Source organism: Henckelia pumila, chromosome 2 (genome assembly GCF_033568475.1).
Source record: "Henckelia pumila isolate YLH828 chromosome 2, ASM3356847v2, whole genome shotgun sequence".
Taxonomy (NCBI): Eukaryota; Viridiplantae; Streptophyta; class Magnoliopsida; order Lamiales; family Gesneriaceae; genus Henckelia; species Henckelia pumila.
The window spans coordinates 134,408,211-134,426,090 of NC_133121.1; the positions used below are offsets into that span (position 1 = coordinate 134,408,211).

Here is a 17,880-nt window from a genome sequence, read left to right on the forward strand (position 1 = left end):
ATTGACTCCACAAATAAAAAATAATGACTTGATTTACGTAATTTATATTTATTATATGAAATGTAAAGAATTAAATAAACAATTTTACTTTGTTATGTTTTAAATGTGAGCGAGAGGGTTTTTAAAAACATGACTAAATATTAACAATAAATCAATATAATATTACATTTTTGTGGCCTTTATTAAATGGATTTTGTGTGTAAAATCAAAATAAAACAATGGTCAAATAATTATACACGTTAAACGCAACAAATTATGACAATCCATAATTTAATGACTTAAATGACCACAATCAATAAGGGAGAAAGGAAAAATAAAATAAAAATAATGATTACAGTGATGCATACATACAACTTTACAAACTCTTGGCAGGATAACTAAAAATCTATTCCAGGATTTCACAGATTTATTGCCAAGTTTCTCGAACTGCTATAGTTATTTTCTTTTGCTTCTACCTGATTTCTGTATATGATTGGCAACTTGCAGACTTCTGATTTACTTTCTCATTTTGTCAATGGGCAGAAAGCCGCCCTCCGTACCATCTGGAAGGTTTGGTCCTTGATGCACTTATTTCCTCTACTGCAATTAGATTTTTTTTAGGCGAAGTCAGATTTTTTAGGCACGATCAGTTTACCGTATACATATGCACCTACACTCATTTTTTGGTCCAACAGGCTCATTTACAATGAGAAGAATTCAAGTTTTTCTACAAACTTTGACCACAACACTTCATGGAAAGGTATGGATGTATGACATATAACATTAACATATTTATTAAAAAAAAATGGTGCATAGACAAGTGAATCACAACTGAACATGTGTCTATTTCTTATCAACAGATAATGCTGCCAGTAATAGGTTATATTCATTGTAGCACAAATACATAAACTATTCTCTAGATGAAAGGCACCAATATATTAATAAGGTCATGGAATCGAGAAAGAGAAAAAGAACACGTAAATCTGCTATGGGAAAAGATGTATTCAATCCGCTTAGGCCAAGATTCGACCAATTTCTCATCTCATCCCTTGAAAAGTTCAAAAATTCTAGATTTTATTGGGTCGAAAAGCATCAATTTTCTCTTCCAAAAGGTTTGGAGATAGCGCTTTTGTTCCAAAAAAATTGTTTCCATGTCGTCTTGGGATTTTGATTCATTTTTCATTGTAGCATCAATTACCTTCAGGATTTAGGATTGTTATTTTATCTATATGTTTTGTGTTTAATTTGTTAACATTTGTTTTGGATGTAAATGACTTCTCATGGTCTCTGGTGTGAATTTCTCATTTTTAATATTTCACATACTTTTGTTGCACAAATGCAGTTTAAAGATATACGATCAATTTTAAAAATTGGGGTTGTATGTGCTGCACATACATATATAATTATATAAATTAAGAGCTTGGGAAAAATATGTCTGTCCTTCGCACATACATATATAATTATATAAATTAAGAGCTTGGGAAAAATATGTCTGCCCTTCGTCTTCGAAATTTGCTTCATTATTCATTGTAGTATTTAAATTCAATCGTCTTGAGATTTTGCTTCTACAATTTAAATTCAAAAGTATTTAATATGCTTATGCATGTTTGTAGATGATTTCATCTTTATCTTTGTCTTTATTCCCATGTTGTTATATTTTTTTCACACAAAATGTTGTTCAATGATGGTAATGTTATGTTATAGACTAGAATAATGATTCTTAATCCTAACGAATACACTTTAGAAAATTATTTGAATCAGTCTCACTTATCCAAATTAATATGATTTCGAAATTATTTGAATCTAGTAATGAGACATGTTTGTGATGCCTTGGCATATGTGTATTAGCAGCGTGGCCAAAATTTGAACGGTATAATGAAATCCCTGAGCCGCCACAATGTGTTTAGTTTGAAAATTGTCACAGAAAACATAAAGCTTATAACATAAGAGGAAAAATACAAAAAAAATTGAAAACTAATTAATGTCTTTGCAAATGTTTTTAAAAAAAAAAGAGAATTGAAGAAGAAGCAGATGTTTAATGAATATAAATAATCCAATCATCAGTCAAAGCTTCCAACTTATATCTCTATTTTTACTATAAAATGAGTAGAATCATGGTTTTAAAAACAATAATTAATTGTAAATTGTGATAATAAATAAATTTCAATACAAGTTTAAATTCAACTTGATCTAAATCTGAAATCTAACTTGTGCTCAAACAGAAATTATCAACTTAAGGTTTATAAAATTTTCATTCAAACAAATTTTCGGCGCTGAAAGTTTGAATTCATTGTAAATAGAAAACAAATTCAGGGAATGAGATGAGATCAAATTACAGCAATTGTTGGATGACAATCCTTCTTTGAAGTAGGTGCAAAAACAATGTCGGTTTCCTGAAGTATATTTAAATAATATATTACTTATAAATAGATTTATATGATTTATGTATGTTCACATAAACATGTTAATGTCATGCACATTAATGTTAGAAAATTAATTATTTTCATAGGAACATTATTATTGTTTTACATCTATGTGTGATGAGATTAAAAGCAAAGCCGCGGTATGAAGTATGTTTCAATTGTTTCAAAGCAATCGTAAAGACAAAGGAGGTAGTAAGTTGTATCAATTGAAAAACACATGCTAGCATTTTCTCAAATCATGCCAAGGTAATCATTTTCTCAGTTGTGGAATTGATGATAAAATTAAATTGTAACGAGGTAATCCTATTCAATTATTGTATTTATATTAAAATGTCTACTTACACTTTGATGCCAATTGAAACTCTATAGATTTCGATTAACAATGACGGTGAAAGACGACACATGAGCAAGGATTACATTATTTGAAGATACGACTTTAGAGTATAAAGGTTGCTCGGTGAATAAATACGTACATTGAGTTGCTCAACATGGTGAACATGATTGCAAATTACAATTCTCAAGTTTTTATATTTACGAGTTACATGATATAAAACACATTGAAAATATAAGATAACAAGATGAAGGAGAAGCACAAATCACAAATACTTTTAACCATCCAACCGAGGAAGAACATACATTTGTTTTCAAGATAGATAAAGAACTTAAAAATAAAAAGTCTCTCTCTATTGTGGAGGAAGTGTACCAAAAGCCGTTGCAAAAAATCTTCGAAGCTGAAACGCAAATAAAACAAAGGACACCGAAGAGGAAAGAAAAAACAGAAAAATTCACCAAAATCTACAAACAAGATAAAAGATGTGCAACCACCAAAACAAGCAATGACTGACCTCATTGAATCGAAGATGATGAGAAATTGTCAGCGTTTTCTCAAAGAAAAAGACGTGTGATAACACAAATAAATGGATTGGATGTCAAAATCGTTAGGATGAAAAAATATATATTTATATTATTTGTTATTCGTAGATGATGTAACGTTCAAATTAAATTCAAAATCTTATTATAATAATTAAATTTTATTTTTATTTTTCCATACTCATTTATTTTACTTTATATATGTTTTCACGTGCGTTTTTCCACGTGCGTTGCCTATTACTAGTATTAGAAAGAGAATGAATGATTTGAGAGACAATACAACAAAAAAAATCAATCGCAAGTACTTCAAATATAAAATTTATATATGATGAACAAAGAAAACATCACTCATGGATATAAATATATAGATATAAAGGCTCTTAGTGATAAATAAAAGTGGAAAATATATCGAGTGATCATATATGCTAATCAGAAGCCAAATAACAAGGTGGAGGCAATCTAGGAGTAACCATGGCTGCAAGAGGCACAGCTTTCTGCAAAGCTAGCCCAAAAGTTTCCTCCATATCCATCTCTTCCCTCTCAAATTTCCAATCAAACGAGTGAACCAAAGTCCCCAGTATATATTCCACCATCACTACCCCCATCCTTGTTCCCGCACAAATCCTCCTCCCCGCACCGAACGGGATCAGCTCGAAGTCGTTCCCTTTCGGATCCATCTTCGCATACTTCTCAGACAAGAACCTCTCCGGATTGAAATCCAATGGATTTTCCCAAACTTGAGGATCCCTTCCAATCGCCCATATGTTCACGCTGAGTCTCGTGTTCTTGGGTATGTAGTAGCCATCTACCGTGCATGCTTCGGCTGAGATGCGAGGCAGGTTTAATGGTGTCGATGGGTGCTTTCGAAATGTCTCTTTGCATATTGCTTGGAGATAAGGCAACTTGGGTATGTCGGACTCCACCAGACGTCGGTTTCGGCCGACGACTCGATCCATTTCATCGTGCGCCTTGCTCATGATATCCGGGTTTTTCAGCATCTCCGCAAGAGCCCATTCTATGGCGCTCGATGATGTATCTGTCCCAGCAGTGAACAGATTCTGCATGCAAAACATGCATGCATGTACACTTGAATACATATACATAATGAAAAATTGAAAAACTAAATTAAAGTTACCAGTAACAGAGCTTTGATATTGGTTGTGGTAAGCCTCTCCTCCTCAGGGGAATTAACATCATCTCGATTTGCAAGCATGACATCAAGCAAATCAGGCCTGTTCTTGCGTTTGTGGCGCGACTCCAAGTGCTCTTCCACCATTCTGCTTATCAAAACATCGAACTTGTCGTGCAATTTCCTCATCCCTTTCTCAATCCCCTGCAAATCCATCCAACCAATCCAGGGAATGAAGTCTCCGATGTTGAAATACCCTGCTGTTGTCATCAACTCCACCACCATGTCCTTGAACTCGTTCAACTCCCGACCTTTCGTCGCGAAAACCCGTCGGCTCAGCATGACCCTTCCGATCATATTAGCCATGGCGTAGACCAGAATCTCCCCCAACACCACCGCTTCCCCACGTACACATGACTGATGCATCGCCTCCAGCGTGTGTCCGAGCTCCGCGGCACGAAAATCGGCCCAGTCATCCAGAGCCTTGCCGCCCAACATGTGGAGACTGCTCAATTTTCTGAGCAGCCTCCACCTGGGTCCGTAGGGTGCAAAAACCATGTCTTGCGAGTTGTAGGCGAGGATGGTGGGACCAGCATGAGTCGGCCGGTTCAAAAAGTTCGACTCGAGGGTTTTAAGAAACGACTTGGCGGCGTCAGGAGTCGACGCCACCACCATGCCACGGCTGCCTACTTTCAGGTACATGATGGGGCCATAAATCTTGGCCATTTTGGCTAGTGCAACGTGTGGCATTCTACCTAAGAGCGGAAGCGCTCCGACCACCGGAAAACCTCTAGGGCCAGGCGGCAATGGTCTTCTTAATTTCGACACGAGAAAGTGAATGAGAATGCATAGTGAAATCAATGCTATGAGTTCGGGGACTGAGAGGAACATTGATGCATGTGCTATAAATCAATATTTTTTTTTTTTCTTATGAACGGAATAAAACAAAGGCACGTTGATCTATATATATAATGGTGCATGTGATCTTCCTCAGCTATCATTCAACGTGCAACTACAAATTGGTGGTGGATATGAGTATGCTGCACTTTCACCCACCTTTCAAAAGAAATAAATTTTTGAGCTGCGTTTTAATTTGGCCAACCGAATTTTTCAATATATATATTTTATAAAAGATTATCGTGCCATAAATTTAACAAAGCTCCTTAATTCGTTATCCCATTCGAGTTTTCCATCCCCAACCTAATCATCCATGCACCTACCCTTTTGATCGGTTGTTACTGAGAATTGCATGTGATTTTACTTTAGAACTGAACTTAATTCTGCCCTTGTGATAATAAAAGTTAACTGATCAACTTAAATTTTTTTAGAAATATTGTCAAACCTTAATTTATGTTTTTTTTGTTAACTTAAACCCATTTTCTCCCGTGACACTTATTACATAGCAGTGTCGGTTCGGTTTTCGGTTTTTCATTTTGGTTTTTGGTTTTAAAAATATATAATCCGATATTCAAATCGTTTTCCTTCAGTTTGGTTCGATTACTTCGGTTTTGATATAAATATTTTTATTAATATTATAAATATATTTTAAAATATAATATATTATCTTTTAAATGATTTCTTTATATATATATATATATATATTATAAACAATTATATAAATAAAATTATTAATTTAATAAAATTTCGATTTTTTCGATCAGTTCATTTTTAAGATATATAATTCGAAACCAAACCAAATAAATTTCGGTTTTAACATTTATATTCGAACAACCCTCCACTACGTAGCAGTACTGACAATGGCATGCATGCCTTCAAGATATAGGAGCCTAGCTAGTACCACAACATAACCACTAATCCGTAGAAAAAAATTAAATGTTATTAGGTTCATGGCTTCGTGCGACTCCAGTAGCTGACACCGGAGATCGCTGGCTCCTCCGTCCGATGATTGTCCAACGCCACATGGATACCAGATGGCAGAGAGGGGAGTTTACACGCATCGATCTCTCCATATTAATGACAGTAAAATCGTGATGGGACAAGTGGGCAAAAAAGAAGAAGATTTGAGAGGAAAGGGAAAGGCTTGGCTGCAGTTTAATCTTTTGTGGACTTCTCTCGAAACTTTGATCAGGATCTCCACATAGTGGTGGACCCAAAACGAAGCCGCGTAGAAGGAAGAATCAGCAATTGTGTATTTTCAAAATGGGCCGGCCAAGCAAACTGAGGAGATGGCCCAGCAAATTCCAATTAATCCAAATGGGGCGGGCCCTGGTCGCCAGGCCCGCCAAGCAACATGACTACTCTAAGCTCGATCTGTAGACTGTAGTTCAAGAGTTATTGGGGTTTGTGTCCAATCTTCGGCCCAATATTGTAGGAAGTATAAATTCCAAAAAAAAAAGTCTTACTATATTAAAATAAAAATGGGGTATGGAGTTAATAATGGAGGAGTAATAGCCTTATTTTGGCAAGAGCAACAAATGGCAACTCTCCTTGCTTATTCTAGTAATTTCTAGATGTGATAGTCTCAGTTCATGGAATTTCAGACTAACAGGATTTTATGGTTTTCCTGAGAGGAGTAAAGGAAGAGATTCGCGGGAGTTGTTACGCACATTGGCTCGTTGGCATCGGGGATTTTAATGACATTTTATCCCAAAATGACAGACTCTCTCACCCTTCTCCGCTTATAAATGGTTTTCGTGAAGCAGTTACCGATTGTGGCTTATTTGATTTGGGAATGAGAGGTCATCGATTCACTTGGGAAAGAAGTAGAGGCCGCATTTCGTAGAGGAAAGACTGGACAGAGCTCTTGCAAATCCGATTTGGTTGGATATATTTCATACTGCAGAATTTGTTAACTTGGAAGTGATTTCCTCGGATCATAGCGCTATTTTCTTGAAGCCTAAGTCTACTACTTTCCAAAGGCGTAAACGATTCAGATTTGAGAATGTTTGGCTCTTAGAACCAGATTGCAAAGACGTGGTGAAGCAGGGATGGTAACATTCAAAGACGAATTGCAGATTGTGGGACAACGCTCCAAACCTGGGGGTGATAAAATGAATCTTCGATTCAAGAAAGCTATTTCTCTCTCTCTCGGGAGCAAATAAAACATCTCAAACGACTGCATTCAAATTCTTAGATGCCCAAATTGAGGACCAAAAATCTAAGCTGGAGAACCTACTGGCCCAAGAGGAAACTTTCTGGAAACAAAGAGCAAAAATATATTGTCTTCAATCAGGTGATGCAAATACTAAACTCTTTCATAAATATGCCTCTTCTCGTCAAAGAAAAAATATAATTGTGCAGCTTCACGATGATAGGGGCATTTCTTATGGTTGGGGAACTGGACTTCAAGAACTCATTTTCTATCACTTCCAAGATTTATACACTTCCAGAGGATGCGATGATCGTTACCTCATTTCACAAGTCCCAACTTACGTTGATAAATTCACATAACCATTATCTCAGTTGAAAAAGTAGAAAATATTCATTTCTCTAGGATTTATACTGTAGATGCCCATATTAATAATTAGCACACCTAATAAATATATGACACGGGTCTTTTTCTGTTGCAACAAATATAACAAATATTATTTCTCGAACATTCCTTTGTTACGGAGTGTGTAATCTCCTGAAGATGATGCACCGTTACTCCTTGGTTTATATGGGCCAATCGTCCCTTGTAATAATTGGATTTCAATTAATCTTGGGGTTGATCTTGGGCCAAATCCGTTGATTGCTTAACTTCCTCCCTCAAGGGCAGTGGGTTAGAAACAACTTTGAGCTTGGAACGTAGTCTGAGAAACGAAACAACAGACAATGGTTTGGTAAGAATGTCTGCCACTTGATCAAAGCTGGAACATGTCGAACACACAGGGTTTTGGACAACACTTTTTCACGAACAAAGAGTAGATCAAGTTCAATGTGTTTAGTGCGAGCATGAAGCACTGGATTGGCGCTTAGTGCAATGGTGCTGAGATTATCACACCATAAGACAGGAGTCGCAATCGATATGCAAAGTTCACACAATAAAGATTGAATCCAAAGAAGTTCAGATGTGGCATTAGCAAGACTACGATATTCGGCCTCAGTGCTAGATCGAGAAACCACTGCCTGTTTTTTAGAACTCCAAGAAATAGGAGTACCACCAAAAAACCAACAAAATCCAGAAGTTTATTGACGATCATCTACATGACTCCCCCAGCATCACAGTAGCCAAACAAATTATGATTAGACGAAGGATTGAGATGTATGCCAAAGTCAAGAGTACCGACGATATATCGGATAATGCGTTTGGCAGCTTTCCAATGTGTATACAGAGGCTTTTGCATAAACTGACACACCTTGTTTACACTAACTCACCTCAAAAACTGATACCATGTTAAGAAATTGAGACTTGGATCTAACTCACCTCAAAAGCTAGCTCAAGAAGTGAGGGTTGTCCTTGTCTATATAAAAGGCTCACATGTTATTTAGCCAATCGATGTGGGACACAAATTAATACACCAACACACCCCTCTCACGCCCAGAAATGAAACGACTGGAGCATGGAGATATTAACGGATGGTCAACCATGGGATGGGTGAGGCCAACTATGAGCCGTCCAACACATAACGGTGGAACCTGGCTCAATACCAAGTTGAAAAAGTAGAAAACAGAGGAAATGTACTAAAAAGATATTATATTCATTTCTCTAGGATTTACACCGTAAATGCCCATATTTATAATTAGCACAACTAATAAATACATGACAAGCGTCTTTTTCTGTTGCAACAAATATAACAAATATTATTTCTCGAACATTCCTCTGTTACGGAGTGTGTAGTCTCCTGAAGATGATGCACCGTTGCTCCTTGGTTTATATAGGTCAATCATCCCTTGTAATCATTGGGCTTCAATTAATCTTGGCGTTGATCTTGGGCCAAATTCGTTGATTGCTTAACTATCTCATCCGACCTTTTGAAGAAGCTGAAATTAGTGACGCGATTCGGTCAATGCACCCAGATAAATCAGCTGTTCCGGATGGCCTAAATCCAGGATTCTATCAGAAGTTTTGGGACATCACAGGTCCTCATGTTACATCTACATGCTTGGCTTTCCTTAATCAACGCTTTCTGCCGGAAGGTCTGAACGACACAACTATCGTACTTATTCCAAAGAAGAAAATCCCAGAAACACATGTGGCCAAAATTCTTGAAAATCGATTAAAGGGTGTTGTTCTTCAGAAAATTATATCCCTTCACAAAGTGTCTTCTCTCAAGGCCGTTTTATAACAAATAATGTCATCATTGCTTTTGAAATAAGACACTACTTGAAAAGGAAAAGACGGGAAAATAGGAGAGGCTGCATTGAAAATTGACATGTCAAAGGCATTCGATCGCGTGGAATGGCATTTCCACGTAAGTATGATGATAAAGTTGGGCTTCCACCATCTTGGGTTGATCTTATCATGCTTCGTGCGATACACAGTGGTACACAATGGACACGAGATTGGTCCTATTATCCCTCAGCGGGGCCTTCGGCAAGGAGATCCTTTATATCATTATATTTTCCTCATTTGTGCAGAAGGTTTGTCTGCACTTCTGAAATCAGAGAATCTAAGAGGAAATATTCACGGTATAAAAGTGGCTCGCACAGCACCATCCATCTCTCATCTTCTTTTTGCAGATGACAACTTCTTATTCTTCAGGGCTTCGGAAGATGAATGTGCTCTCATCAAAGAGTATATTCACATATATGAATCGGCATCTGGCCAGTATGTGAATTATGTAAAATCTTCATATCATTCAGTTCAAATGTGCCAGCGGAGCTGAAAAATAAAATCTCTACTGAGCTAGGAGTGAGATATACTACAAATCACGGAGAATACCTTGGTCTTCCCTCTCTCATTGGGTGTTCCAAATATGACGTTTTTGCATACATAAAGAAAAGGCTTGGAACCGTATGAATGGATGGAAACATAAACTCTTCATATCATTCATATGTTATGAGTGTATTTGCTTTGCCTTTGGATTTGTGTGATGAGCTAGAGAGGATGATGAATTCATTTTGGTGGGGCAAAAAGAGTGATGGCCGAAGCAATCTTCGTTGGCAAAGTTGGGAAAAATTGAGTAGACATAAGAAGATGGTGGATTAGGTTTTCGGAAAATTCATGAGTTTAATCTAGCCTTATTGGCCAAGCAGAGTTGGAGACTCGTCACTGAACCTCATTCCCTAGCATCTCAGGTTCTAAAAGCACGATCTCCCCCCAAATGGCAGTTTCTTCAATGCAAAGATCGGGGCCAACCCAAGTTATGTTTGGCGACGTATCTTCGCTAATCAAGATCTTATCAAACAAGGTGCTCGGCTAAGAATTGGATCAGGATTACATACAAGCATTTGGAGGACTCCTGGCTTCCAGATTCTGAAAATCCTTACATTGAATCAGTCTGCCCTCCTGATCTACATTGGGCTACAGTGAGCTCTTTGCGATCTTTTCACTGAGAGAGACCAGCAGCTTATCCTATCCATTCCCCTTAGCACTTTTCCTCAAGCCGATCGCTGTTTTTGGGGAAATGACAAAAAGGGGTGTTACTATGTTAAGAGTGGATACAAATTGCTTATGAAGCGACGTTCTCAAATCTCTCCTATACTTGGTGTTCAATGGTTATTTGTCTGGAAGTTAAATGTCCCACCAAAAGTTCGTAATTTTGTTTGGCGATGTCTAACACTGCCAACCATGAAGGCACTCCAACATCATCATTTGGAGATTTATGAAGGGTGTCCTATGTGTCGTCACAATCCCGAAGATGGGTTACATGCACTTGTCTCTTGCCCTCTTGTGCAAAACGTTTGGAGCCTGACATCAATTGGCAACAACAATGGGTCTGTATCTACCCTTGGAACAATCTCGTTCGCACTAAAAATCTAGACGATGTTGCAACAGCTGCTATGATTATGTGGAGTATTTGGCAGAATCGCAATGAGGTGGTGTGGATAGGCAAGAGCAAGCCATCTATTATCACTTTTTCCTCTGCTATGGATTTTTACTCTCAGTGGCTTACTGGCTTATATCTCATAAAAGATCTCATTCACCATGTCAGCAGCCTTCAATAAAATGAAGCAAACCAAAGGCCTCTTCTCTAAAATATAATGTTGACGCAATGGTTTTCATGATTCACCACGCATGGGTTACGGATGTATACTCAGAAACTATTCAGGTTCAGCCATCAGAGATATTCAAGGCAGTTTCTTGGGCATCCAAGATCCTTCTTTAGCTGAAGTTTGGGGAATTAGGAAAGCTCTGAGTTGGCTCAAGGGCTTGAATTTTCAGAATATTATTAACGAGTCTGATGCCAAGATCGTTATTGATATTATTTCTGGTTCGGTGTTGTACGATTCATGCTTAGGTTTGATCGTTGCAAATTGCAAATTCCTCCCTTTAGAATTTCAATCTTGTTATTTTGCTTTTTTTTAATATATCAGCTGATCAAGCTACTAAAGCTTTGGCTAGAGCAGTAGATTCTTTGTCTGATCTGGAGGGACAATTTTATCCTTTGCCTTCCTTTATTTCTTCCTTTATTTATGATGTAATTCTGACTGATTATGCTTAATGAATATTTTCTTGTTCAAAAAAAAAATGAGAAGGATGCAGCCTCTTTTGTGGAAGAAAAATAATTTCACAGAATAACTTAACAGGAAGAGAAGAGCGCAACAATTAAATGATCTTCCCGAAACACGATTGTTTTTCCAAGCACATTGAACTGTATGTGCTCATTTGCAGATTCCAGCTGATTTTATCTAGCTCACATTTGACTAATTGTTTTTGTTCTCAATCACACTTGCATAAATATGCGACGCAAAATTCTGAGTTAGCTAAATTCCGAGTCTGCCTACAAAAATTCCAGTATATATGGAGCTGCAACTTCCAAAGATCATGGAAACAGCTCTTCACAAAGATCCTTTTGCCTAGTAACCATATCCTGAACGGTAGGCACAAAAGTTTAGCAACCTCGCATGGTTCAGTAAAGAATGAATATTTCCTGAAGTTGCAGAAGCCTTTGTTACAACTAAATATATATATACCTGAATTGTCCATTGGGTTTCCAGCAGCAACTGGCTCAGGCTCCTTGATCTCAACTACTACACAATCTGACATTAAAAACGTCTTCGCCACAGACGATGCATGCTCTAAGCAACATCTGACCACCTAAATCAAACCGTGAGGGAAATCCATCAAGTCAGAGTTGCAAAGAATAAGCATTTAGGACAATCCAGGCATGAGAAGGATCCACGTAAGTTTGAAGAACTCTAGTTCAACATAAAAAAATCCTTCCAAAAGGCTAAACCAAACAGCTCATTGAAAGAGACATGATCTATAAAGTTAAGACTTAAGACAGCTAAATTCATCGAACCTCAATCAGAATCTAGAACCACTGTGGTATGGTTAAGTGCACCCATCTTAATTAACAGCTCCAATAATGTCATACCAAACTCTAGGAAGAAGTTACAAGATAAGTACATCAATATCTTGTATGGTACTTGTCAGGAAGACAGAGCAATCATTACATTGATCACATCATTCACCATAATGGACTGTTTTAAAGAATGGTTGCCTCTCTTGTGCTGGAGTAAGCTTTTATATCTTCCGATAATTTTAGATTCCTTTTCGTTTTTTTTACAAATGATTAACCAGTTGATTGTAAATGTTAAACACGAGATTGAATAGCTGGAAGCAATTGAGTAAAACATCTTACCTTAGTTGGATCTATTATCCCAGCGGCCATTAGATCTTCATATTGTCCAGTAGCAGCATTGTACCCATACTTAGGATTGTCACTGGATAGCACCTGAAACACATGCCAAGATCGAGATCTGAGTTTGGCTGTGGTATGTGACACAGAAGATTGTGTTCACGTGTACAAGTGTGAAAACAAAATCCAATGAAACAATCCTGTTTTTAATGGATAAGACCATAGTAAATCAATTTTCATCTACCTTCTCACTAACAACACTTCCATTAACACCAGCATTCTTCGCTATCAACTTCAATGGGTAACTCAAAGCTCTTTTGACAATGTCTGCTCCAACCTGCCAAATTATGGAAACTCATCATCAACCAGAAAAAATAGAATAACTTATATAGTAAAACTTTCAGGATGTTGCAAATCCTAGCGATCATATAATTAGCACCCTTCTATGAAATCTAGTATCATCCAACACCATTTCTCAAAATATAACAGACAGATATGAAAGACAGACAAGGGCATAACAGAAACAGATTCTTAAGAAATCATAGCACAAGATGCATATATAAACAAAATTCAGGTCCCAAGCTGCAAATCACTATCTAAAATCTAAAATATGTTTTATATATATATATAGGCAAAAATGATACTTCAATTATCCAGAGAGCGAAATCAATGTTAGGATTAGTGATAATTGTTTTTCAGGCTTTTAATGTGAATGCAAAAGGTAGATGATTTAAGAGGCAAGATATGTGTGATTTAAGAGGTAAGATGTATATGGGCATGCACGTGACTTTGAGGTTTTAACGAATTATACAAAAAGAGAGAGAAACCCCGGAAAAATGAATTCAGCATAAATTGCTATTCATATATTTAATTGCAGGACAAGACACGTGCCATGTTGGACTCGTGACCTACAAGTGTCTACATCAGTCCAACATTGTGCCAAGATATTTTGGCAAAGTTTCAGCACAGTAGTTCTCAAATAGTAAAATTATAGAATTCTTACCTTCTCCTCATCATTTGCAAGAGTTTCCTTAAAAGCATCTACTTTTGATGCAAGTCTTAACAATGTACATCCACCACCAACAACAATTCCTTCCTCAACAGCTGCCTGTAAATCAATTAAATTAATAATAATAAAGCACACTCACGCGCTAGCAACTCAAAGAATAGGGCTTAAACTTGATCCATGTCGCTTACCTTTGTTGCATTGAGAGCATCTTCTACTCTGAGCTTCTTCTCCTTCAGTTCAGTTTCTGTCTGTGCTCCAACCTAAAATTAAAGTTGTAATATGAAGATGATGTTGCCAGGGATGATTCAACCTTTCTTACCTACATAAATTAGCACTAACTTCCTTAGTAAAAAATTACCTGGATCACAGCAACACCACCAGAAAGCTTTGCAATTCTTTCATTCAGCTTTTCCTTTTCGTAATCTTGATCTGCCACCTGCTCGAAATACAATACATCCGCAAGTCACTCAGACAACCATTCAGCTAAATCCATAAAGCAAAGCACGTGAAAGGCAAACAGACATACCTCAATAAGATTTTTAATCTGAGCCACGCGTTTATTTACAGCTTCCTGACTGCTCCCATCACCAACTATTGTTGTGTAGTCCTTTGTCAGCACCACCTTGGCAGCATGACCCAAAACTTCCTTGTCTGCCTTGTCTAAAGTCAGCCCAACCTCATCCCTGATCACAGTTGCTGAACCAAGAATAGATTTTCTTAGTTCATAAGCATCAAAGAGCACACATAGTTCACGAGATGTGCTTTCATAAAGCAGGTAAGTAAAGAAGAAAGTTGAGTAAAGTTACCTCCCGTCAAAATTGCAATGTCGTCAAGATACTGACTCTTTCTTTCACCAAACCCAGGAGCTTTAAGAGCAGCAACCTTCAGCGCTCCCCTTAGTTTGTTCACAACCAGAGTTCCCAGAGCTTCTTGTTCTATATCTTCAGCGACAATTAGAATAGGATATCCACCTCTGATAGCTTCTTCCAGGACATTTATGAGATCTCTTGCATTGGTTATTTTCTTGTCGACCAGTAATAACTACAATAGCACATCCATTAGAAGGGTAAGAAATTTATTCAGGTGGCTTCTTGTGCATCAAAAAGCTTTCCTGCTAAAAATTTATATATATTCCTACCTTGCAATTCTCAAATTCAACAGCCATTTTCTCACTATCCGTAACAAAATATGGAGAAATGTAACCACGGTCAAACTGCATTCCTTCAACAACATAAAGACTATTCTCTGCACTTTTTCCCTCTTCAAGTGTCACAACACCTTTCCTACCAACTTTACTCAATGCTTCAGCGATCATATTCCCTACTTCATAGTTATTTCCAGCACTCACAGCAGCAACATCTGCAAGCTCACTATCTTCCACCTGCAATAGATCACTTGTTTCACTGGTCATAGCGTTCATTAATCTCAACCATCTATTGCCTTATCAGCAATTATACCAAAGAAAATTTTCCCCCACTCGTCGCTTGAGATTGCTAGAACACAAATATAGATTACCTCTTTTGACATTAACTTCAGCTCCGACACCAAGGCCTTGGTCGTCTTTTCGATTCCTCTAGTGATAAGGACAGGATTTGCACCAGCTGCTACCACCTGAAATCATGGATAGAGGTGCAGGAACAATTTATCGTCCAACTTCATATAGTCAAGAAGACCTGGAAGCGCAAAATGCTCAGACATACCTTAACACCCTCAGCGATCAAACCCTGAGCAAGAACAACAGATGTTGTTGTTCCATCCCCAGCTAAGTCATTAGTTTTTGCAGCAGCTTGCCTCACCAATTTAGCACCAATATTCTCCACAGGATCCTCTAACTCAACCTGCATGAGCATCCACGCAATGTTTACTCTGTTACCAATACGATATCCACATGGGCAATTAGCACACTCATTTACCATCCCATAATATCACGCGAAAGCCATGAACAATGTGCATAATTTATGTACCTCTTTGGCAACTGTAACTCCGTCGTTAACAATTTTTGGGGCACCGTACTTGCTTTCAAGGACTACATTCCTTCCTTTCGGTCCAAGGGTAACACCAACTAGATCTGCAAGTTTGTTGACACCAATCTAACAACAAGAGAACCATCAATCAATAACCATTCAGGTAAAGAAATTTTAAATTAGGTAAGCAAAAACTTCACCTACTCACCTGCAATTTTTTTATAGCTGAGCCATCCTTGTTGAAATGCAATTCCTTAGCAGCAGCTGTCACTTGAAAAGAACTAGATCTGCGTAGAAGGCTCTTCTGCCTCCCAAATGAACCAGAAGATATAGAAGCAAGTGAGGACAACCTAGTAGATGAACCTGTGAGCTTTTCATCCATCACCCGGTTGCCCGGAGCAGCCATGGAACCGATAGAAGCAAAAGTTGAAGCCATTTACTCCTTAAACCTGACATGAGTAAAGGGTAGAAGATATGTTATTTCCAAACGTACGCCTCAAATTCTAATGGTTCACAAGAAAATTGCAATCATAACACTAGCAAGTTTCGAAAACGGGTAGAAATACCAAGGTGAGAAGGTTCCCACATGCTACTCGTGAATTTAACTTCACAACAAACCTATTGAAACGCAGATGCCTTAAAGGTCCTTAAAACAACGGATATTACATAAAACGAAGGGTTCAATTCAATCAATGGATAATCACAGCTCTTCTCAAAACTCCAGCCACACGACACGAGACTCCAATATTAATCAAGAAATTAATGAATACCATATCAGACCAGCTCAATTTCATCAATCAAAGCAGAATGTAATATAACCTATAAACAAAACATACGCATCATTATCACAGTCTCAATCTTTACAAGATAGTAAAACCCACGATAAAAAAACATTATCACCTGTAAAATTCATAACCCAGAAACAAATTTACCCAAAAAACTGGTTCGATTGCTCACCGGTAATGAATGAAGAATTGGAAGTTAGGTCCGTGTAAGTAGCTGAAGAGTGTACGAGATAGGTAGTTGGCGAAAGGGTTTATGTAGAGCGTGAAGAGTGGTGGCTATAGCGGATAGATTGAGATTTATTGGTCCTTTTGGTTCTTGAAGTTTCCAATCAATCTCAGCCGTCGATTTCCTCTTGGGGATGGAACACTCTTAACTTCGGCACACAAGTGCTGCACTTCTGTTTCAATTGTTCCAAAATTGACAAATTCAATGGTTGGAATTATTTCAGATAAATGAATTCTCATTTTTCTTATTGAGTGTAGGTTTATTGTGAAATGATTTTACGGAGACGGTTATATTTAGTGAAAAGTAATGTTTTTAAAATAAAATTAATATTTTTATGGGTCAAATCGAATCAAATATATATCTTAAAAATTTGAATCGTGAGCAATAAGATGGTCTAATAAAAATTTTGTATAAAAATATTAAACTTTTGGCGAAATTTGAACACATTGTCATTAAAATCAGTGCGAGGGATACATAAATATAAATATTTAAAAAAAACATATCATCGACTTCGTAATTTTATGTTGTACTTCCTTTTAAATTTAAACATAAAAATTATGTCTTTATCCTCATAAAAAAAATATCAAAATTACCTACTCACCTTTATAACATGACATATCATCGTAAAACGGTAGAAGTATAAATAAAAATAAATAAAAAAACGGTAGAAATATAAACAAATTAGCACAAGGAAAAATATTGCTATTGTGATTGTTCTTTCATCGACACTTCCGCGATACCCTATCATTTGTTTTAACAAAAGTTTGTCATTAGAGTAAGTTTTTTTTTTTTTTTTTTTGAAATGTTA

General features: G+C 37.1%; 2 protein-coding genes across 2 annotated transcripts; both read right to left on the reverse strand.

Moving 5' to 3' along the window:
• Positions 1 to 3,627: 3,627 nt before the first annotated feature.
• On the reverse strand, positions 3,628 to 5,309 carry LOC140884897 (flavonoid 3',5'-hydroxylase 1-like). The gene is made up of 2 exons (XM_073291781.1): positions 4,408 to 5,309; positions 3,628 to 4,330 (listed from the first exon to the last, which is right to left on the reverse strand). Exons 1-2 carry the CDS (start codon positions 5,290 to 5,292, stop codon positions 3,698 to 3,700), a joined length of 1,518 nt encoding a protein of 505 aa, XP_073147882.1. The 5' UTR covers positions 5,293 to 5,309; the 3' UTR covers positions 3,628 to 3,697.
• A 6,729-nt stretch (positions 5,310 to 12,038) lies between these two features.
• LOC140879599 (ruBisCO large subunit-binding protein subunit beta, chloroplastic) lies at positions 12,039 to 17,167 on the reverse strand. Its single transcript, XM_073283382.1, has 15 exons — positions 17,019 to 17,167; positions 16,270 to 16,510; positions 16,062 to 16,187; positions 15,798 to 15,935; positions 15,613 to 15,708; positions 15,236 to 15,478; positions 14,904 to 15,138; positions 14,624 to 14,793; positions 14,456 to 14,533; positions 14,286 to 14,357; positions 14,092 to 14,196; positions 13,333 to 13,425; positions 13,092 to 13,184; positions 12,421 to 12,544; positions 12,039 to 12,317 (listed from the first exon to the last, which is right to left on the reverse strand). Exons 2-15 carry the CDS (start codon positions 16,495 to 16,497, stop codon positions 12,304 to 12,306), a joined length of 1,815 nt encoding a protein of 604 aa, XP_073139483.1. The 5' UTR covers positions 16,498 to 16,510; positions 17,019 to 17,167; the 3' UTR covers positions 12,039 to 12,303.
• Positions 17,168 to 17,880: the final 713 nt, after the last annotated feature.